Source organism: Mercenaria mercenaria, chromosome 4, assembly GCF_021730395.1.
Source record: "Mercenaria mercenaria strain notata chromosome 4, MADL_Memer_1, whole genome shotgun sequence".
In the NCBI taxonomy this organism is placed as follows: domain Eukaryota; kingdom Metazoa; phylum Mollusca; class Bivalvia; order Venerida; family Veneridae; genus Mercenaria; species Mercenaria mercenaria.
Genome location: NC_069364.1, coordinates 11,218,391 through 11,242,546, shown reverse-complemented (window position 1 = coordinate 11,242,546; position 24,156 = coordinate 11,218,391). Strand labels below are relative to the sequence as shown.

General features: G+C 33.5%; 2 protein-coding genes across 7 annotated transcripts; one reads left to right on the top strand and one right to left on the bottom strand.

Moving 5' to 3' along the window:
* Nucleotides 1-1,295: 1,295 nt before the first annotated feature.
* Nucleotides 1,296-23,990, bottom strand: LOC123550989 (baculoviral IAP repeat-containing protein 7-like). 4 transcript variants are annotated; one of them, XM_053540419.1, is made up of 6 exons: nucleotides 11,782-11,903; nucleotides 11,008-11,148; nucleotides 9,409-9,599; nucleotides 5,987-6,107; nucleotides 5,326-5,466; nucleotides 1,296-4,013 (listed from the first exon to the last, which is right to left on the bottom strand). In XM_053540419.1, the coding sequence occupies exons 2-6, from the start codon at nucleotides 11,138-11,140 to the stop codon at nucleotides 3,850-3,852; spliced, it is 750 nt and encodes a 249-aa protein (XP_053396394.1). In that variant the 5' UTR covers nucleotides 11,141-11,148; nucleotides 11,782-11,903; the 3' UTR covers nucleotides 1,296-3,849. The 4 variants fall into 4 exon arrangements, with proteins under 4 accessions (XP_053396394.1, XP_053396393.1, XP_053396396.1 ...); XM_053540418.1 differs by having other exon boundaries at nucleotides 11,440-11,793; XM_053540421.1 differs by lacking the exons at nucleotides 1,296-4,013; nucleotides 5,326-5,466; nucleotides 5,987-6,107; nucleotides 9,409-9,599; nucleotides 11,782-11,903 and adding exons at nucleotides 19,534-19,638; nucleotides 20,030-20,150; nucleotides 22,427-22,575; nucleotides 22,932-23,086; nucleotides 23,720-23,990 and having other exon boundaries at nucleotides 11,014-11,148.
* LOC123550983 (baculoviral IAP repeat-containing protein 7-like) lies at nucleotides 12,056-16,124 on the top strand. 3 transcript variants are annotated; one of them, XM_053540407.1, is made up of 6 exons: nucleotides 12,056-12,206; nucleotides 13,187-13,407; nucleotides 14,423-14,613; nucleotides 14,943-15,066; nucleotides 15,279-15,422; nucleotides 15,755-16,124. In XM_053540407.1, exons 2-6 carry the CDS (start codon nucleotides 13,215-13,217, stop codon nucleotides 15,967-15,969), a joined length of 867 nt encoding a protein of 288 aa, XP_053396382.1. In that variant the 5' UTR covers nucleotides 12,056-12,206; nucleotides 13,187-13,214; the 3' UTR covers nucleotides 15,970-16,124. The 3 variants fall into 3 exon arrangements, with proteins under 3 accessions (XP_053396382.1, XP_053396383.1, XP_053396381.1); XM_053540408.1 differs by lacking the exon at nucleotides 12,056-12,206 and adding an exon at nucleotides 12,437-12,548; XM_053540406.1 differs by lacking the exon at nucleotides 12,056-12,206 and adding an exon at nucleotides 12,475-12,591.
* Nucleotides 23,991-24,156: the final 166 nt, after the last annotated feature.

Here is a 24,156-nt window from a genome sequence, read left to right as displayed (position 1 = left end):
ATTCTTAGTTTTGAAAATGTGTTGTTGTGGCAGTGTGTATTCCGTTGTTAAATTCAGTCTCTTGGAACCTCAGCATTTTGAATTTATACAAATAATCTACCAAACAAGACATTGTCATTCTAGTGTCATTGCTTAGAAGCCTGTCTAGACTCGCACCGTTGGAGAAAGCGTACTAAAAGCTTTAAAACACCCGTTGTGTTACGAATGCGTACTGTCAGCTAACGATTGTTATAAGGCTTGTATACAGTGAACAGAAATATATTGTAAAGTAAACGTTACGTATAGTTCAAACACATTGTACAAAAAGAAAATATTGTAAAGTATTAGCAAAAGACAAGACTGTTAACCCTTAAACGCAAGAAGAGATTTTTAACACGTAATAATTAGCAATTTTGATATGATATACTGGTTTCATTAAACTTTCTTTAGATGATCCACTTTTATATAAGAATATTTCTTAAAGAACCAGCGATTTTATATATTTGGTAACAAAGTTATGTAAGTAAATGTCAGATATTCTCGTCACAGTATCTGCAATCATGAAAGGCATTAATCTTAATCAAAAGATGAAATAAAGGTAACACAAGATGAAATGTAACTTGTATTAACTGATATGCTATGCTTCTGGGAAACAAGATAATAATCAAAAGACAGACTTCCAAATATCCTGATCAAGTTAGTTATTTCATTAAGCTACTAAGTACGTAAGTTTAGTTGCTCAGGAGAAACACATTTCCATTTATAATTCTGTATTAATCATTTATTGATATTTTCTCCCTTTCTCTGTTGGCAACATGTACACCTTTGATGTAGATGTTTTTCAGCAAGAAAATAGACAGTAACATTTCTTAATAAGCCACAAAGAAGTTGCATTTGAAGATGCAACTAATCTTGCGGATCGTATCATTAAAAATTATGTAATATCTGAAGTAGGTCTTTTGGACGAAATATTGAAAAATATTTGAGAAAAAACATTGCATAACAACTCAATATTCCATTAACTGGCTTTGGAAATAAACTCAAATTCCCACTGTTACTGGCCAATTAGTTTTAGAACAGAGGAGCCGTCGATTTTTACTGTTTTGTTCTTATATTCTCTGTCTGCAAAACAAATATCCACCTCATTTTATGCCTCTACACTCTGGCTGTACGGTTTAGGCGTTACGTAACGTTACATTTTACCTCTACGATTGTAAAACCGTAAATCTAAACATTATAGTTACGAGGGTTAATAAAACAGTAATGTCACTGGAGCTATAAAAATGTGTATAATGAAAAGAAAACAACAAAACATCATACCCAAGTATCTTAATCTTTTTTGCAATACTTTTTTAAAATATAAAATAAAATTGTTACTTATCGAGATATCAATATGCACAGAAAGCAAGGTAAGTTAAATGGAGATCGCCGCACATTACTGACGGTATTGACGTTAGCGTTTTTAGGAAATCCGCCATGTTAAAAATGTTTCTTCGAATATTTCTTTCTAACAAAATTATGCAAAATAATGCAAAATAATCAAAATATGGCTTATAATGTACCATTTAAACAAACAGATTCTACTTTTTGCTTGGTACATGCCTAAAATTAATATAAGATATACAATGGTGTAGGGGTCGGTAATCTAAAATATCTATCAACATGATCAAAGTAGATCATATATTTGGTTCTGTATGATTATCTAATATGTTCTTTCATCATAAGCATTGCGGTGCTGTAATTAGAATATCCTCACATATTCAAAAACCGTCAGCTGAAAACATTTAAGTTTAGTCAGTCATTTTATATAAGCGTAAACTGGATATTTACTCTATGGTTATGTACATTTTTGAGGACGGGTAGTAAATACATTTATCCAAAACATGAACTTGTTAAGAAAGAATGTAAACGGATGGCTAACTACCTGTCTGTCTGTCTGTCTATTCCCAAACTGTCCAAGTAAACAGTTACGTGTTAAAATCTTGTGTAAAGTCTGATTTTGTTTTTGTAATTATGTTTGCAAGAATAAACACAATCATTTTCAAGGTGGTTACAATGAAAAGATGGACTGATTATTGTTAATTACCTCAGACAACTGCAATTTGCACGTAGGTCGGCGGTAAACTTTTCTCACACTTTTCTAATATTTTCTTATGTTTTCAAGACCTGTCAAAGCACTGTTTTTCTTTTATTTCTTTTCGCAGGATATATTTGTCAAATATCTCGTCCGATATTGTTTATAGATTATCATATTCGAACAAAACAAAACTTAACAAAACAAGACTTAAAGCTCGTTTTGCTTTATATCCAAGGTATAAGCCACGCAGTGTATTTCGAGCAATTACCACTATTAGATTATTCCTATACTGATTAACATTAAAACTATTTTAAGTGCATTTCATTGTTTCAAACAATTACTGATAATTAGATTATCTATTTTCCATATTTAACAGCAAAAGTAAACTAGTACCTTCTAATATGCGTTTTGGTGTGTTACATAACCAATAAAACAATAATATAGAAACAATGATGAAGCACACAGGGATTCGTAATATTCTATAGGCCCTTATTAAGCTTCAACATTTTGTTGCACGAAGGGTATATTAAACAAACACTTAAACTATATTAATTTCATTTTACAACTGAAATAGAGATGACATACTCATCCTCTTGATAAGGGTGCATACTATCACAAGATCTTATCCCTGATAATGTTCCAGATTTAAAAAAAAACTGTCAATCGCTTTTGGATATATCTTGAATCGGCAACATTTAATAATGACGATTTTACTTTATATAAACCAGAAATGACATGGAAATTAAATCATTTTATTTCAACACATATCTTCAATATTTCAAAGCTGCCAACAACAAGTGATAACTAACTTGGTTCTGTAATCTATCAAACACTTATAGCGTATAACTCTCACATACAGTCAATATATTGAAATGAGCCACTATTGCATTCAATCATAGCTTAACTATCTCCCCCTACTGTGTTAATAATATAATATGTTATATATGTATAATATTTATTTGCATATGACACATTTAGGCCTAAAAAATTGTTTCCGGTAACATGCTTCAATAATTAGGGCAGGTACGTCTTTTTTTTTTCCTTTTTTTCCCCGTTTTTTTTTCGGGGCCGTTGGGGAGGGGAGTTTGTTTTATTAAGTGGAACTTTTCGGAAATTATTTTTGTGTCAAAAAATGAATACAAATAAGGGGATTATGCCTATAGAGCATCAATAAGTTGAGTGTACTTTTGCAACTTTTTGTTAAAAGGGTGGAAAAACAATTCTACATGGCCATAAAAACATTTAGGGTCGGACCAAAAATTTAGGGTAGGTCGAGATACCGGAAACAAACACTTGTTTAGGCCTTACGGAAACCTGTCCAATACCTCATAATAGAATTAGAACTTTATTCTGTATTAACAGTCTACTGCGACAGTAGTGCACGCAGCAAGAAATATGATAATCTTACATAATCTATTTCATAAGCCGTAACCGTCACTGGGTCCTCCTATGAACCGTTTGTTATGCCATACAATAATACACAGAGCAAATAACATCTATAAGAATATCATTTCGAAATACAAGAAGCAAAATGAAACTCGGTGTGGTCGAGTCTGGTCATATGAGGTAATAAAACTCCTACACCTTCTTGTACCCGAATATTGAACTAAAATGTACATAGTATTGTATATTATATAAATATAAGCCATTCAATATAGTGGACACAAAGTCATTTGTATATGGTTTTATATTCAATTACCCTCATACCCTGTATAATAACTAATTAAACATGCATTTTCGAACCAAAGCAAATAATATGCACACAATTACACCAAAACGCTCAATTATATCTGCTATGCTCTATGCAGTCCCGGAATCATACAAATTGCTTGTGACAATTCTATGGCACATTGTGGACAGCTAACCAAATGATGATATGCTAACAATGTCACATGATCTTGTTTATACATACACATCTTGCACATTTGATTCTCTCCTATGAAACTGTTATACAAAACTGAAAATAAAACGAAATGTAGTGAAATATGTGGACGAGATGCGTATGTCTTATCAGATGTAGAATTAAAAGCACAATAAACATATGATTTTGTAATCTGGCTCTATAAACGGCACATGTTTTGCCATAAAAGCACTGCAATCTTCATTGTAACGCGGAAAATGATACCTCATCTGTAATCCTTTGCAGCATATACACTCTTGTATATACGTAGAATTGTTTCTGTGGTGAAAAGCATTTTTATTATTAAAGCATAATATTACTATAAACATTGGTTTAAACAGTATTTATTTTTCGAGTACAGACATGCATAATTATATACAGTGAAAACCATTTTGATAAGCATCATATGTGAAACGTCGTGTGACAACGGTGTATGATTGGACATGTAAGAACACGTCATTGTTTTCAGGTCGGCTTAAATTTTCAGAAACATAAATAAGACTTTGAAAGGTTATTGGGCACGGTAATTATGAAAATAAAGTCTGTCTATATGCGTTATAAAGAGGACATACCAGTATGGTTAAAATGGTTCGCTGTTTCAATCTCTCCACATATGCAGTGCGGGCTTTCTACAATTGATTTTCTGTCTATATGCGTTATAAAGAGGACATACTAGTAGCAAAATGGTTCGCTGTTTCAATCTCTCCACATATGCAGTGCGGGCTTTCTACAACCGATTTTCTTCATATATCATATTTCAGGGAGCTGCATTCTACACAAAGACGACCATAAAGGATTTGTCCTATTCTACTCCCAATAAGAAAGTGTGGGGGTACACTGACAATTCATATTAAGTTTACGCTTGAATTCATTTGTAGATGAATCTTTTATATTCTCAGGTAGCGCGTACCAATCACGGATGACGGAAGGAAGGAATGGTTCTGTATAAAGTTGCGTGCACGTGTGTATTAAAGGAACATCGTTTATGTTCCTTCTGGAAGATAATGGTTCCCATTTTAACTCATTTAAGAGGTTATTGGTACTGCATCATTTTGTAGCTCCGGTACTGATTCTCGCGGCTTCGATTTGTATTGCTTCAATATTTCAAAGCTTTGTGTAGAATTCGTTTTTTTCTTCTTCAGCAGTGAAGTTATCCCAGACAGTATCGCTATATTCCAATAGAGGACGATTGAATGAAAAGTATAATCGTTAAGACACGATCTTTTAAGTAGATATTTTAAACCCCATAACATTCCTATATGTTTCCAAGTTTTGGATACCATAGAAGAGACATAAATATTATACCAGTCGATATAAACATTTCTATGAAACAACAGTTACTCTAACATAATTTAAATACATGTAGTACCTGGAAAATCCTCGTCTTCAAAACTTGCCACTGGTACTGGAGTAGCTATAATATCTATTACAGCTGAGCAGGTCTTGTCTTGATTTTCCTCAATTTCAAATAAAATCTCACATAAATCCTTGGCCTTGAAGTTCAGATCACCTGTCAATAATAAATAAGTGTCTTATAATCATACATTTTTGTATCTTCAGCCGTCTTTCTACTAGTGATGGTTCAATCACGACTTAACGTAACTTCTTAAAATAACGTTATTAATGTTTACGTACCATATTTACAGATTCTAAAATTTAAAACATAATTCTACAAAAAGGTTTAAAATATATGGAACAGCTATAGTCAAGCGTCATATCCAGCAACGTTGCAAGATATGCTGACAGGTGTACTTCCAGTTGAAAGTCGCCCCCCCCCCCCCACACACACACACACCGGCGATGTTCAGCAGCCAATTCTCCAATTCTCTTCTATCTTACAGTAGCAAAACTTTCTGTATTTAGCTATTTTGAATAATTGATCCATGTAACTGGCCAATGTTATTGGGCTACTTACTAAACTAAAAAAAAAAACAGTTGCTGTTGTTCCTTTGTGTAAAATCACATTACTTTGTAATACATATATTATAATAATTTGCTATATTCACTGAATATATGTTTTATTTCAATACCGTTTCTTTGACAGTAAATGCCAATTGCCTGTTTGACCTCATCCCTCGGAAAATCCATTTCTAAACAACTTTTAGCAGCAACACTTCCAAGAAGGTTAATCATAGAACTTCCTCCACCAATCTAAATAAGATAAAATTCATTATTTATCAAATATGTTTTAAACAAAAGAAATAAAACAATTAAAATTAAAACAACATCGTACTGAAAGCATGTAATTAAATTAAATATTTTCAAAGAATGTTCAGTCAAATAAAAGTTACGTTTTCATGTATGTTATGACGGTCAAAACGTAGACAACCAACTTTGACATTATATATGCCATATCAGTATATTTATAGTGATATATTCTACGCTTTTAATTATATAAACAATTATGCAATTTTCTGTGATGTAACATTTAATACAAAACATAATTTGTATCTTGGTATAGGCCCTACTTGTAATCCTCCGGTCATTAATAAATCCTGTTTGCGTTTACGTTAATATTATAACTGTCATTTTTGGAACATAGGAAAGAAAAAAAATAGAAACTATATTGTTAAAAATAGTTAGCAATTATTTTGTAACGGCTGGCATGGAGTCTGAGAAACACATTGGTAAACCTGTTTAAAGACAAGAATAAATCAATGGAAATGTATTTCGTTCATAGAGTTTCAAATATATAACACCGCAATAAGATCGATGCTGATTGACATAAAACAACTTTGTACATACTTTATTTCAATTCATTTTGGAAATACCTTTAATTGTTTAAACACCATAATGACAGTTTGCATCTGCATTAGATATAATTTACATACGCATATCATATAATTGTAGATGAATTCATTTCAGCTTCGTATTATTCAGTTCTGTACTATCACAAAGTCTATCTAGCCTTTCACCTTCCTTTTACATTTTGTTCTTTGAATACCTTGCCTGGTGTTGTGAGAATCTGTTCTATACTCGACACTGGATGTGTTGTGAACCCGACTACCTTTTACAGTGTTTGGTCTAGACTCTTCCGCGCGTTTATACTACATATCATCTGTATTGCTAGACAAATCAGTGTAACAGACTATGTTTGGTCAAGTTATTTATCCACAGAAAGTCCGGTTTTGTTTTGTAACGTATCTCTTCATTATGCTCTTTGAGACCATTAGTTCTTAACATCGCGTCTCTTTTGTTGATATTGACAGGTATATTTTCAGCTATTTTAATTTCAATAGTGCATGTTTGACAAAGTAACTTGCTTTAAATTAATATTACAATATCCTTGACGTCATGGGCATGCGTGGGGCACAAACGTTTTCTCGCCACTACCCCAGTTATAATCTCATCCTTTCTTGCCTGAAATATTGTATTACAAGGACAGTCCGTGCGAGGTACGGCATATTAGAGCATTACTGACAGATAATGACATCGAGGGTCATTCTTCATTATTTTCTCCCTAGCTATGCTCGTCCAAAATTAAAACATTTCTTGATTATACAGTGAATTAGGAAAGAAAACAACACTGATTACGGTTTTAGAAAACGCGGTGCGTTACTGATCTTTATTTTATGACAACAGTGGTATGAATTCATAGAAATATATATAGTATAAAAAAAACTGTTAGAATGTGTGTACACATGAAATATAGGTTATACGAGGAATAACCACATTGTATGAAATTTAGTATCGAATGTTTTCCAACTCATTTGAAAACATTAAGGGCGTCCTTGGACGTTTATTCCCCGGACGGAATTGAGTCGAGTCGGATCAGTTGCTCGAGTGCAACGCTCTAACACTGGGAACCGGAAGTGGAGTTTTACAGCTTTGTTTACGGCGCTTGTTTACATTATCGACGGGGATATACCTACATTTCTACAAAAGTAGTGTAATTTCTTCATTCAAATAATATTTTATTTGGTCATAAATTTGTCATATGTTTATTTCGCTACGATGTTTTATTGACATAGAAGCTGTACCTTCTCATTCCGCCATATTGTTCTGGCATTGTTCGTGGTCCTCCCGATTAGGAGGTGGTGTGCAATTCTGAGCCGAGAACAATGTTTTTGGGCCTTGTTCGTGTCATTAGGGCGATTCTATCTCGAGTCGGAAACAGAAGAACAAGAAGAACGAAGCACCCAAGGACGCCCTAAGAGTTCAATAAGTACATAAATTATGGAAATCTAAATAGGAAAAGTTTAAGCGAAACCAGAACACTTTTGATATACATATGTAAGTATTATATATTTATATCCGGTCTCACAGGTTATAAAATTTAAGAAAATTAGCTCACGAACGACCTACCCCGCTCAGTAATGCCCGTGGACGGATTTGACAACAATAATACCTACACACACCTACTAACTAATATCGCGCCGCACGTTTATTCGTGTTTACTGATTTCTTAAATAGTTTTAAAGGCCTGATATTGCAAAAATGGAAAACCAGTTAAAGACCCATAATTAAGTACCATAAAGAAATTAAAAGATGTTGTAATGGTGCCATATTGTACGCGTATAGATCGCTTTTTAGGCATTATTTTATTCAAAATTACATGATGTGAAAATATAGAAATGACGTCAATGCGTAGAATACAAAATTGCAGACGATGAGCGAACAAATCAATTAAGATCGATTTTCTCCATCCTTATGATACTGTTTTGACAAACATAAAAGTCTTCGAGACAATGTTAGCAAATGTTTGGGTCTGTAAAAAATACATTACTTCAGAAAAAAAAAGAATCAAAATAGATAACAAGATGTAATAAAAAGGTATCAAAAATTAATCAAAATTGTGATTTAATAAAATTGTTGAAACAAATATGTTATTTCTATGTAAAATCGATTATTATTCAACAATTATGAACACAATAAAACATTTTGTTATTACTGTTTTATATTAATGAAATGATTCAGATCTATGTTAGCCGGCCTAATAGTCTTTGACTTTGGCAAATTTGAAAACGCTATGGATGTTGCATGACTATTTCAATGGCAGACTGGTTATAAAATGTATTTTATGTTTTCTGTCTTCCTTTTTCTGATTATATTTCACTTTAGATTTAAATGGAAAACAAACAGGAAAGATTAAATAGCCTAGCCTATCCATTGGTAAATAGACATGGGAATAAACAGCATTGTTTTTTAAGTTGTTAATATATCTGCATAAATATTTGAACGATATTGTTATTTTATATTATCCACTGGTAAAATTTGACTATTTTATCGCCTAAAGGTAATTGTTGGAGATATTACGGTTATTTTGAGCAGAGAAAATTCGATTGCTAGAGAAAAACAGCAGCCTAGTTGAAAGCATGTCAATAATTTCAGTAGATAAAGTAAAGTCAGTTGAAAACATATCAGACTTTGTCTGAACTTAATATTCTATTGCTTAATACTTGCAACTGAGTCAAGCTACGGTTACATGTTATGAGTGTAGGATGATACTTACATGTTTTGAAGGAGCGACCGCCTCTGGTTTTCTCTCACTATTACGTTTTTCAACATATGACTGGCCCTTTAGTAACAGTATATATGGGAATTCGGAATGCCACTTAACGTATTCTTCTTTTCGAATGCCATTCTTTTCCCAGTTCCTGAGTCCGCCGCCACAATCATTATACTGTGCACTATCACCTCCACCTAAAACATATAAAAACTTAAAATGTATTGGTAGACTCCTTAGAAGCACTGAACACAGCGAACACAACCACAGTCACACATACCAAAGCTGACCAACCAAACACTGAAAGATGTAGCAGACGGGTCGCTACATATACCGATTAACAAGTACAATTTAACCATGAGAAAGATACAATGGGTGGTGTGTGTGTTTTGGGGTGGGGTGATAGCATAAAAGGCGCGAGGCGCGTAAAAACAAAATAAAATGTAAGTAAAAAAGAGGAGGAGCATAACAATGGAGGAATGAAGAAAAGCAATCCATATAACATACAAAGCACATATACACGACTTGACAAAAAGCAAGTAGAAAGGGTCTAAAATGATTCAAAGCTTTTAAGGAAATTTAGGTGTAAAACACAAAAATCCACTCGTTATATATACCTAGTTTAGTCTCTGTGAATTAAGAATATAAGTCTCTCGTTAATGCTTTAGCATCTGTTTCGATAAGCTAAGTCATTTCTTTCCTCCCTGGTAACATGTTGAGACATATTTGTAATGATTCTGTTCGTCTTAGCTAAGAATACATGAGCTATTATAGATACAAATGTGGAAAGCACCAGTGTATCAAATGTATATACATATATAAAAAAGACATGTGCCGTCTTTATTGAAATGTTTGTTATATTATGGAAGTTCTGCACGTTTGATAAACCGGAAGTGATGGCGTAACGTCATTTATCCGGAAAACGTAAAATAAAGCCTGGATTCGGCGTACGGAAATGAAAATCATTTTATGAATCAATCGCAACCTGTGAGTAAATTTATTACAATGGCACTGTTGTTATATTTCTAAAGTCAAAATATGGTATTAAAACATAATTATGACACGTTCAATAAATCAAAATAATGTCTTAAAATTAGCGTGAAATGTCCGGTTCACTTTAATCATGGTCAAATATCTTAAAAATAGGCACAAGGACCTATATATTTTATTTTATCAAATTAAAGGCCATGTCTTTATTCACAACTGTGAAAAGTTTCATCAAAATCTACATTTTAGAAAAATTTCTATTAGCGAAAATGTTATGAAAGTTATGATTTTCCCATAGACTCCCATTATGAAATATTGCATGAAGTCCATATTTTTCAAATTAGTCTAGCAAGAAATCAAGCACACGACCCTATCTTTTTTATTTGCTGAATTTTCTGGGTATATTCTGAAGTTTTGAAAAACCAGAGTTTTATCAAATTCTACATTGTAGAAAAAAATTCGATCCAAACGTGCAGAACTACCTTAAGGTACACGTGTTGTTCTCTCTCTTAAAGATTCGAGTATGGACAGTGCTCTAAGGATTTGTTTCTTAACGTAATTTTAGTATGTTAACATGAGCTGTATTTGTACTATAGAAGAACAAGAAGCTATCAATACCTGTATAAATAATTCTTGCTTCAAGGTCATTCTTCTTTACTGGAATATAGCCAGACCAGTCTTCAAATGTTTCCATTTGTTTTGCATCGACGTCATACCGATCCTCATCTTTGACTTCATCATATAGAAGCATGTTTCATTCTGAAATTAAGGGAGCACATATAAGTCTAATACTAGTAATAGGACAACGAGATAACTATGGACGATCGCTGTAAGTCATCCCGATAAGCCTAATGAGTAAGACTAATAAACAGGAAAAATAAATAAAGCTAACTAAACAAAAAGGAAGAAAATATCTACATGTATTTTGATTTTATTTTACTTTTATCTTGTTACATGTAGTACACCCGTACTAACTATTGCATTATATTCTTATTACTGGTACGACTACATGTTAAAATGCCTCTAATAAAGTGCCAAATTAATTCATACAATTGATCACTGTGTAAACTGCCAAAGAGAGTCAATTTTGCCAAGTTTTTAAAATCCCAGTTTACAGGTCTCTATTATATACTATATAGCGACTAAATATAGACATAAGTTTATGTCGTCAAACGCTATATTTAGCACCAGTCTTAAAATAGAAATGGAAAATTCGCTAGTGACTCAAAAAATATCGGGAGTTATTTATATTATTGTCTATTAATAGTATTGTAAATAAAGTGATGTACATTATTAGCAAGTGAAGAAGTTATGCATTTTTATGCACATTTGAACATGGATCTGTAGAATAATCTTTATAAAGGTTTATGTACACACGGTCACGTATTATACCTTGATCGAGTTGTTTCCAAATATCCTGAATGTTTCGTATTTTGACAATGAATTTCAGCGGCGCTTCAAACTGAGTGAAATCTTAATAACAAATACGAATTTCCACCAACGTCATTATTATGGTAAGTCTAGACTTAAGCATGATTCATGTACAAATGAAAATGCGATTTACAGCTGTTACATAACTTATGAAATCATGGTCTTGTTACTATATGTAGATCTAATTTTGCGTCTTTCCTTTACTATTAGTAAATGTAAGTAAATAGGCAGGTTACCAATGTTAACAGTATCATACATGTATGACCACTCTTATAGCTATTCGTAATAATGTATGGATCAAAGTTCTGTTTTCGTTTTAAATGAGAAGAGTATATAATGTACTCGCATGGAAATTCCATGTTACTTGGTATCAATTCCGATGTAAGGTAAGATTTTCTGATTTTGAATAAGTTTTTCTTTGAGATGTTAGGTATTCTTTATGTAAAATCGTGAGAAGAATGTGAAATTTTTCAATATAAAGCAACTTCGTTTTACATGAAACTGTGTGTCTGATTTTGAACTAATATTTATAATTTTAATAAATTATTATTATTATTATTATTATTATTATTATCATCATTATGTTTATTAGCATTACTACTGCTAATGATATTATTATTAGTAAGCAGTAGAAGAAACAACAGAAAGAGTAGATGCAGTGGCACTAATAGCAGAATAAACAGCACTTCAGCCTAGTTCTAGTACATGTAGCAGGGGCAGGAAAAGATGTAATAACAAAACAACCCTAAGAAAATATTTTGATCCGTTTAAGTATGTTGATTCTTATAATCTGCGTAAGCTCCGTTGATTAGCAGTGCATGAGTTCTAACTACAAGTATATATCGGTGTTAGATCAAATATGTAGACAATCATTAATACGACCATTTGGAAGCATACAGCACGATAGCAGATCCGGCTTGAATGCGCCTACATATGAGAGGAACTAAAATAAATGTACAACGTCCTCACAAACGGCCGCAAACGCACTATGTTGGTTTTCGCATGGCGCGGCTCTTATATTAATCTCTCTCGACACCTCATTCCTGATGGAATCCATCGCCACAAGAGTATGAGAGAAGAGAAGCCAGTTTCCCTTTTAATGCTGAGCGCCAAACAAGGGAGCTACTGGTACAATTTTTCACGTCTTTGGTATGACGTGGCCGGGGATCGAACCCACGACCACCCGCACTCGAAGCGGACGCTCAACCACTAGGCTATCGAGGCAGTAATAGGGTTAGAAAAGCATAACTGTCGATGTTGCATATGTGCAGATAATATATTATTCTAATGTTTCAGTATATGTCAAATGTAGACTATGTATTTTTGATCTAGTTTTGATATTAGCTAACATTAGTTTTTTCCATAGATGCCAACGCATCTGAAATGTATGGGAAATGACCGAAGATGTTAAAGTTGACAAACATCACTCATCACGTCCACCTCCTATTGCACTTGGAATCAACGTAGAAAAGCCAAAATTTCCCCAGTATGCTGTCTATTCTAAACGTCTTGAATCTTTCGAAGCTTGGCCAGAATACATCCCAGTTGACAAGATTGACCTCGTTGATGCAGGTCTCGTATATACAGGTAAAATGTTCTGTAGTTATGTAATACTTGTGAATGATATACCCTCTGACTAACATATAATTGCTACCTAAACATAAATTAGAAAATTAAGTTGACAACATCCGCGTTGGTTAAGAGCATAATATTAGATAATAATAAACGTCTGCTAAAAGTCGTCCGATAAAGTGATTTTTGCAGCAACGACGTAACATTACATTATAAACCTGCATTCTTGTTCGTGTTACTTTTCTGAGGTGTTTTAACAGGAGAGAAAACATGTGTTAACAGAGAGATTTTCGCACTCACGTGCTGTTAAAACACTTTTTACATATGCGCTTTCCGCGGCAAAACGTCAACGTATTACGGCCCCAAAACGGATTATTCATAAGGAAAATGTTGTCAACGTGAAAAGATAACACAGTCATCCCCGCACATTTCATGGAAATTTAATGACGTTTAACACACAGCGTAAAAGCGCATGTTCATTTCGTGTTATTTCAGAATTAATCCGGAATTCTTGGTACCCTCACCCTACAGGGCCTGGACACCAACCAATCCCTCATGATTCTGCAAATGTTATAACACGAAAAAACATGCATTATCTCTATAATAACAACTCGTTTCCTATAAGGGCATTTGTGATTTAAGTATCAGTACACGTACGCGTACGTGTATTAAATATCCACTAAGCATCAGTCAGATAGATTTAATGAAGATGTTTGCAACATATGAAATTTTTTACACTATTAAGATTTCAGATTTGATTTGTAAGCATATTTTAAACGTGGACATGGGAAGAATAGTATGTTTTGAATTTGGACACCAGAAACGCGCATTGAAACACAGAACACGTACGCCTATCTGTACAAATAATAAAATCGCAATCCCTTCATACGGTCAATGTATTCTATGATTTTATGATGTGAACGTTTGTTTTAGTTTTTCTGAGATGTTCAAGAGTTACTTTACCTTCTACTAATTATGCTTATGAAATGTATCGAATGACATGCTGTGACACTATGAATCAATATTACAGGTGTCGGTGATAGCGTGAGATGTTATTTCTGTGGAGGTGGGTTAAGAAATTGGGAACGTGGAGATGTTCCTATGGAGGAACATGCCAAATGGTACCCAAAATGTCCACACATTCTACTGGTCAAAGGACAAACTTACATAGAAAAACTTAGCCGAGGCGAAAAACCGGAAGTAGATGGGAATACTAGCAGTGTAAGTACAATCTAAAGTTACAATATCTTTGGAAAATAGCTGACATATATAACTTAACGTTATGCATTGAACGTCGCACAATAACGGAGAATGTAACCTTCGTGATATTTTTATGAATGCTGACAGTGCATTAGAATATAAATTAAAAAACGCATCATATTCCCGACGATATTTAGTCAAGTTATTTGGGCAGTCACATGTAAACTATTCTAGTTAAACCAGTTCCTGTCAAAATGCAAATAATTTTGAACATTTTTTTATGTTGACTGTCTAATGCTTTTACACTGTATTTAGTTCAATATGAATTATTATGAATACATCGTTTACAGGGGCACAATGACTCGTCTACAGCTACAGATATTATAAACAGTGTCGCAGCTCAAAGTTGTATACAGATGGGCTACAAAGACAACATGGTTCAAAAAGCTATCGACATTTACAATAAAAAATATGGTAAGAAAGTATTTAAAAAGCTTTAAGTATGACCTTATCCACAAATATATTTTCAGAGTATTTCTATAAAATCCAGTACAAATGATACTAAATGCTTAGTTGAAATTTAAAATGTAGCTGAATCATTTCACAAATAATGTGTTTGCTTGTCATTTGCCTTTCAATATGTTAAGAATGTACTTATTTGAGAAGGACACTCTTGCGAATTACAGGAAATAACGACTTCAAAGGCAAAGATTTATGTGAAATACTTTTCGAATTAGAAGAAAACCCAGACCCTTCATTTACTCAAACTGGTACAGAAGATAACAACCAAAGTGCACAGGTGGATAGTGTTACATCATTCGAAGATATAGGTATACGTTACATTCCTCGTACAAAAATACGCAACACTGACGTGATACACTGCTCTGTTATTTAGTTCAGACAAATTCTATGTCGATTGTTTTCCTTATTTAACACAATCATAACGATATTTGAAAAAAAGATAGCAGTATGTAGATTTTAAGATTTTTCACTTGTTGGTATACTGTCCCCTGTAACAAAGCAATAGTAAGCGCCAAATACACAAAAAAGGCTATATCTAGTTTTTTAAATATGCTATTGTTAATATACTCTAGCCCGATGTGATTATACAATTTTGAGTCATCAGTTATTTCAATAATCAGAGATTAACGTTTTTTTCCAGAACCACTTGAGACACTGCTTGAAGAGAATCAAAGACTAAAGGAGAACCAGATGTGTAAAATATGTCTTGACAGCAGAGCAGATGTAATATTTCTGCCTTGCGGTCACATGGTTAGCTGTCCACAATGTGCTCCTGCTCTAACAAAGTGCCCAGTATGCAGAAAAACAGTGAATGGACATATTAAAGCTTTCTTTTCCACAACAAATGTCAACTGAGAAAACAATTCGCTTTTTCATAAAAAAAAAAGCACTTATAAATATACTTTTTTGTAACAAAGTATACTTCTGTACTTTTCATTTCCCGACAGCATCTTTTTCTGTATACACTCATATAGACCTGATTCATTAAAATAAAGCTATAATTAAAGATATACTGTTTCCTCTACTATGAAAACAACGTTACAATTTATATCGTAATCATAGCTTTCTGTAAATCACATGACATTATATTGACGCTAGGTACGTTTTGTGGAAATCAATCGTTCATGTTAGCATGCGATAAAAACATACGATCACAATCGAAGCGCATTAGGATTTCCTTAAAGCGAATGTAGGGTAGAAAACATGATAATGCAAGTGGCATATATGTTGTTAAGTTTTGAAGAAAACTGTATTATAGCATTAAATAGTATGAAAGATACTAGAACTGGAATTTGATCACATTGTATAAAGTTAGTTTTACATCACACTATGCACAACAAATATAGAGTAAGTTTGAACGAAACAAGTCAAGGAAACATCTCGCATTTCGTACACAATTCAATGCTCCGACATGGACGTTTCTGAATTTATGTACGTTTTAACTAGTTTTGCTGGCATTTTAGTGTGTTTTCGAGATATAATAGTTTATTAAAATAGGAATACACTTTCTTGATTCTCAAAGAAATATTTTTGGCATGTCTTGTATTCCATTTTGTTTTGATGTCATTGTTGCGCATAAAAGTCCATTAAATCTGAATGGCATTCTAACCTGATCAAATTACTGAACTATGGTGAGATTAAATATTCAAACGGTTACATTTCACTTATAAAGTCTTACTGCAGTAATATGAAGTTATTTCTCAATTTTATAAGCAGTACCTCATGAAAAGCACTTAACACCCCAGTCACAGCTATAGAGCCACGCATTTGCAAAGCAGGCCCACAACGAAAAGAAACTATAACGGAAAAATATTATAAACGGGTTGCTTCAAATATCCAACAAGTACATTTTAACTTTATGCAACATACAGAAAAAGGGGGAAGAAGGGTAAGGGGACGAAATGGGGGGTTGAAGGTACGTCTATGTTGTATGTCAATAAGACTGTTTGGTTTGCTAAATTAATATTAAAATGCCTACATTTTTACCAGAATGTGAATTCATTTTAAAAACAAACAACACTTGATCTATGATACTGATTTTCAAGCAAATATAATATCGAACATTACTTGTTTTAACGTCTATAACAACACAACCCTTCTCCGCGCTCTCTGTTTACATTGCCGGTAATATGACGCACAAGGATGTTGCCGTGTGCAATATAAGTCATATAAAAGTTTTAAGCTACTAGCACGTACAATGTTGTGTCTAAAATTACACATGATGTGTCAATCAATTGGAATGGCGGCTACTCAATAGTATGCAAATATGGTAAATTGACAATGTATGTTACTAACATTTTGAAATACGAAACACAGCTGTTATTATTGTTGTTACTTTTTACTATAGATATTATGCTGTCCTCTAGTAGTAGCCTAGTGTTATGATGTAACACTAGTACTTCATTACTATTTCAATCCAAGATCATATCTCATTTAAAGTATTGTACATAGTCTTAAGAAACAAAAAAGTTTTTGAGTTGATTAATGACGATAAGGAGTAACAAATTTAAGTTTGTTTTGTTCTGATCTGTTTCAAGGAAAGTTCTCTTTTTGCCTACCTGTAACAATAATTATATATAGCAGCTTAAAAGTAAGTGCGCTGACCCATTAATATCTTTAGAAAATTATGTATTAATAAAGGACTTCTAAATTGACTTAACATAGATATTCATTTCTACTGATTTAAAATGTGTGATCACCATCCCCACATCCACATTGATCCGTATCCACCTTTGTGTATATAATATGTATATTTGTTCACATGTTATTACAAAATGTATGTTTTGTAATCTGTGTTTATCAAATAAAAGATCTGTTCTGTTCTGTTCTGTTCTGTTCACAATAAAACAACATGACAATAACATCTTAACTTAGTTCGCATGCTTAATATTTGCATAATTAATATTATTCATCAGATTTTAAATTTCTGCCTGAAAACATGGATCCTATAAAGTGTTCAACGCTCAAATTATAATAATTCCAATATACCCAAACCAATTTGCGCCGTATAATACAGTGGTATGCATGTTTTCTTGTAATGGAAACATATGATCGATGTCGTTCCAAAGTCTAAAGATATTCTTAGTGTAAAATGAACACTTGCTTAAAATATCTATGGCGACCATTCATGTACTTCGCTGTTTTGTACCTCCCTAAACGTGTTTTTATTCAGCAAATTTGCCACGATCGCGTATTTTACATGCATTTTCAATGGCAACGTCATTTGCGCCATATTACCAGCTTTTGTTATATAATTTTATCACGCGGTCAAAATGTAGATTTCAATATGTATTGTAAACATATAAAATTAGTCAAAAAGAATGAACAGTCGCAAGTTTGACATCAGATATTTCCCATATACAAATGTATCAGGGTGGTCACAGCACCAATTTCTACGTTCATGCCTATTGAGTGGACCGATATTGACTGGACTCGTTTAATGTGGGATACTAATTTGACATATCCGTAATGTTAAAATACCATTCAGGCTCATATATGCCGACTATTTTGTAAATTCCTGTGTCATCGTAATTACTGCATGTCATCTATGTTTGCCTTTTTTTATTAATAAAGTTAGCTTCACAATTTTTTTTGGTTCAGTTGAAACCGTTATAGCTCTCAATTGACAATGTAAATTAACATAAAGTGTTATAACGTCATTTGTCGCCCCGCCGACGGCGTTGCATTATTCAGAAGACGTCATAACATTGTTAGTATAAATATCTCTGAAGTGGGCTTCATGTTTTTCGAAACCAAATGTAATAACAGTGTTTAAATGTTGGAGTTGTGTCCTGTTATGTATTTAATTGTATATTGCATTTAACAAAGAATTAGCTGTTAGCTGAACTTTGTTTCCTGTTGCTGAAAGCAACAAATGTAATAGTTCTAAAAGTTCATGGAAAGTAATTTGACTCGCGAATGTCAATTATATATTTAACATTAATTTACTGTTTTCGTCTTTCACGTCAAGTATAAACGTAATTTTACGGTGATCAGTTAAATAGCACCCTTCTGATTTGGCCTTTTCACAAAACTGACAATAGAGAATGTGGATAGAACCCAGGCGTTTGAATTCTTTATTGTAGTAGCGTATGAATTTATGCATTCATTCACAAATTTCAGCACGCGAGTGCATCTTGCATCCAGGGATGTAAGACGAGTTTTGTTAGCACCGGCAAAAACACGAGAAAATCCTGTTTGGCATGCAAGAAAAATGATACCAGAGACATAAAGTCCGATATCTATTAAACGCTATTTACAAAACATACGATCAATTGATTTAATTATTTGATCGGTTGTAAATTGGAAACCCCTTGATCATGAATGTTGCTTGTAGAGTGGAAAACACTGGGGCACACTGTTCGCAATTCATCAGATGGTCAAAGGCGAAAAATGACAAAGTCTCTACATTATACATACACATTTTGCACGAATTATCTCCTGTTAGATCATATTTCTGGCCATCCTTTTCCTCGAGTTCAAATATAATCTCACACAAATCTCTTCCTTTGAATTTACAGGTACCTGTATATAATCATAAATATATGGTATTAACAATTTCCTTGGTATTTACTACGAAAAAATATAAGGGTTCTTAGCTGACTATGACTGACATTTAAACAACAAATACTATACAATTAAAGGCTTAAGCCCATGACGTAAGCAAAGCGATGATTTAGTATACATTTGCAGAGTTTACAGAGGTAGCATCATTTTGTAAATGGCGAGTTTCTGTGTATGCGATATCAATGGAAGTGCTGAGTGATAAACCAAATTTTCTGACAGTATGAGTCCATTTGGAATTTGTTGGTGAAATTATTTTAATTCTTTTATTGTTTTATCATACCAAGTCAATCTGAACAAAATACTCAGCAAAAAAACGCATATAAATGTCTAAATAAATTTAAAATTTTACCGTTTCTTTGGATATAAATATCAATCGCTTGTTTGACCTTTTCTTCTGGGTAATCATTTTCCAAACAACTCTGAGCTGCAACGCTTTTGTACGGGTTAATCTCGGAACTATTTCTATCCACCTGAATAAAGAAATCATTGTTTTATCTAAATTGTTCATAAACTAAAAAAAGTATATAAGTATTCTGCATAAAAGAAAGATAGTTATTTTATAGAAGTTATAAACTAAGTGGAAGAATGAAAGCAATATTTATAATTAGATAAATTGATACACACATAAAGCAAATTAAGGATAGTTTAAATTAACAGTTTCAATTTCAGATTCGAAATACAACATACACGATTAGTTTACAACATTTTGTATGTGTTGATGTCAAAGATAATAATTTGTATAATCTTCTTAATGAATAAAATACTAAAGAAATTTCGAGCTGAAAGGTATGTAACTGTGTTCGTTAAACAGATTATTTTTGCTATAAGCTCTTAACTCCAGTAAAGTCCTATTCATCAGCTCTTATTCGGTTTGTTTCGTACAGGATCGTCTGGTCTGCTTTGAGTTACATGCAGCCTAGATTTCAGGTGTACTAGTATATCTGGAAGAGAGAAAAGAAAACAGAAGAAATTTTCTTAAAGAGCTAAGTTATTCAAGAATATCTCATTTCTAATTTTCTAAGTTTGCATACTACCTGAAACCAGTACGAATGTGTAGTACAATTCGGGCGTGTATATAAAGCAGCATCGCAACTAATCGTCTTGGGTTTGTGGACTTGCTGCGGCATGTGCGTGTTGGTTTGTACTGCTAGGTGCTATTGGTCGTTGATTTCTCTCTATTACATTTGTATGGATGCTTATGTCAAGATACTGACTACAGTTTTATGTACATGGAGTAGACCGAGAATCCAGGGTGTCATAAATAGAGGTACATAATAGAGGTAATATCAAGATATAGGCTGCATAAAACTATAAAACGAGTACATACACATCCATATATGGTAGTATATATAGAGATTTGAAATACAATACAATAACTGTACCTCCATGTATGACTTACCCACACATGGACTGAACACACTCAGAACACCTTCTTTGAACTATCCTGACATCTAGCGCTACTCCAAGTACTCAAACTGTGTTTTCCCCTATAGGCTAGACCTATACATGTTCATATATAGTATGGGTGTATATCGTGGTCTTATCAGGGTTTTAGGGGCTCAAAGGAATTCAAAAACCTTCTTGGAATGGTCGAAATAGTGACATATTTTAAGTTCTGACTATGAAATGTAAAGTCAGAAATTTGACATTTGAATCGAGAAGATGATGTGGCTTGTGAATTGTTTAGTGCGAAATTTTGGACTTTCGTACTACGGCGATTGTTTGAAACCTTACATTAATAAGGCATTGACATGCAAAAATGTAATCATATGAAAGGCCTTAATCTGGAACAAACAGTACTCTGGCCATCGTTTCAATGTCTTTCTATGTAATAAGTCCCATATGAACATCAGGACGGTGTTACTGTGTTGAAAAAAAACACCTGTAAAAAGATCCTTTGGAAGCAAAGAATGCAACCAAGAAGAATAATAGCAGACTCGGTTTGACTGAGTCTGTTCATAAGAGGTAATGAAATGTGCAACACCTCTCACGCCCCCTAGCACCGGCTTAAGCGGAACTCTAAAGCGAACTCTATTACACATATGTTGAATGGACTCCGTGATCCCAAAGGACCAGAAAATATAACAACACTGAATCCAAGTACGGGGATACTTTTTACAGCAGCCGTGCATTAAATTTGGAAAAATCTTGTTGATGTGGTTTTAGTCTTGGTACCACTACTACGTGTTTTCATTCTTATACATATCTTTTCTTTAATCATAAATATCATATCTGGTTTTATTGTGCGTCATACCGTCGATTATATCTCTGTCACAGCAAATTATTATTATCTATATAGACGATTCGTTTTCCTTTCATGTAACGTTATCATACTTACTTTTGCATTTTAAGACTGATTATAAGCCAAGTTCTTCTGATTCTTGTAAGATGTACAAATATTCACATCATTGTCGGAAACCATTGTAGTGCTGCCGAAACCGTCCGTCTGTATGTTAGTAAATTAAGAAACTTGTGCAAGAATAGCTGTATTAACCCGTAGCCTGCTGCAGGCGAATTTAACAGCCTTTGCAAACAGCTTGGAACCAGATCAGACGCCGATTAAATCGGCGTCTGATCAGGTTCCAAGCTGTTTGCTACTCTGACAATATTTCTTCCAATTTTGGAGCAAAGTGAATGAACTTTACAATTTTAGCAGACGACATTTCCAGCAGACGACAATTTATCTAGCATGCTAAAGGTTAATCAAAACTGATTAAACCGTATAAGTAAGGCAAGTCCTACTTACTTGTTTTTCTACATTAGCCTGATCCTTTACTAATAGTACATATGGGCACTTTGGATACCATTTCGCATGTTCCTCCATTGGTACATCATCTTTTTCCCAATTCCTCAGTCCACCGCCGCAAAAGTAGCAACGTACGCTGTCGCCAACTCCTATAATAAAAATATGATTACTCACTACAGCAAAGACATAAATCCACATAAAGTAGTTTTCAATTTTTCGACTTCAAAAAAACCCAGCCCAAACACATTTTTTCCGTGGGCTGTATCCTGAAAAGTACAGTCAAGTGTTGTGTCCCAAAACGAGGTCAACGTTACTTCAGAAAAAAGCTATAATGTATTCAGTTGTGCAGTCAGATAATACAATATTCAGTCATACAACATCTTGCTGATAAACAAAGATGTACTTAATATGAGAAAAGCTGTCTTCAGAGTGCCATTTACCGCGCTTGTGAGCAGTAATTAGACATACTAACGTTTTGTTTCAGTCTTATCAATAAACTACATACCTGTATATACAAGTCCTGCTCCGACAAGGTCCACTTTCTTCACTGGTAAATATTCCGGCCAGGCCTCAAATGACTCCATCCTTTTTGCATAGACTGCATTTCGAGGAAATGTTGGTTTTTTAGATATCAGCATTTTTGTATCATTTCAACGATATCTGAAAAATAATCGCAGAAATATGAAATATCGTACAAGTCAATACTTAATGGGGCATTTATGGAATAAACTGCAACACGACGTGATTCGAACTCGGGCTCGTACAAAGCTCTAAGCAAGTAATTCGTTAACAACGATAATAAACTAACAGATGCATCAATTTTTCAGGCCTTTTGGTAATGCGAATGATCTGCATTTGCATTTAAAGAACGAAATAAAATCAAAACTAAACATGTAACGTATATTATTTGTTTATGAAAATGTAACTATCGACAAGTAACAATGTCGCATTTTCTCTTTCGTGACCAAGTTTTGGTCACAACAGCAGAATATGGTAATTTTATTAACGGTTCGCTTTAACTTGCTACAACTACACACACCTTACAGTGACATGGGCCTATTTACATGTATATAGTGCATGTTTTTTATTTTATTTGGTTTAACTTGAACTGACACAACTATAGGCGACTTGAAATGAAAACCCCAGGTGCCCATCCGTACATTAGTAGAACCAGCACCTTCCGTAAACCAGCTGGATGGCTACCTCACATGAAGCTATTGACCACTCGGCCACTCGGCCACGGAGGCCTCTTGTGCATGCTTGACTGTAATTGTCCGCATTAACTAAACTTACATTACACCAAAAATCCAAAAAGTATATTTAGTTTTATTTATTTATTTTATAAATGTATTGATGTTGTACGTTCTCCGCTAGCAGTCGAATAAAATGTTATACGACAATAAAGCATCTATATATATATAAACGCAAATCGCATGACACATGATTACATGATATCATGCAAACATTCGAGAAGTATAATGTATGATATAAATAGAACACGCGTAATCCATTGACAAGATGACGTCAATTATAATTTGCATAATTTCACGTATCAGTGGACGCCGTTTACAAATTACATTTCTCATCTATCCACGTATTACACCATTCTTTTTAATTTTCAAAACATACGGTACTAATATAGCGGTAGTGGAAAAGTGCATGTAGCAGAAAGGCAGAGGACAATAAAAACAAATCGTGAAATATAAAGAGATATGTGTCAATGTAGGTTT

Bases quoted from the DNA above. Each gene is read 5' to 3' on its own strand.
- LOC123550983 (XM_053540407.1), top strand. From the start codon at position 13,215: ATGACCGAAGATGTTAAAGTTGACAAACATCACTCATCACGTCCACCT. The intron at 13,408-14,422 runs GTAAAATGTTCT...TCAATATTACAG, and splicing joins TGCAGGTCTCGTATATACAG to GTGTCGGTGATAGCGTGAGA. The intron at 15,067-15,278 runs GTAAGAAAGTAT...TGCGAATTACAG, and splicing joins CATTTACAATAAAAAATATG to GAAATAACGACTTCAAAGGC.
- LOC123550989 (XM_053540419.1), bottom strand. From the start codon at position 11,140: ATGCTTCTATATGATGAAGTCAAAGATGAGGATCGGTATGACGTCGAT. The intron at 6,108-9,408 runs GTAAGTATCATC...TATCTTATTTAG, and splicing joins CGGTCGCTCCTTCAAAACAT to ATTGGTGGAGGAAGTTCTAT. The intron at 4,014-5,325 runs GTACTACATGTA...TTTTATTTTCAG, and splicing joins TGAAGACGAGGATTTTCCAG to TTTTGTATAACAGTTTCATA.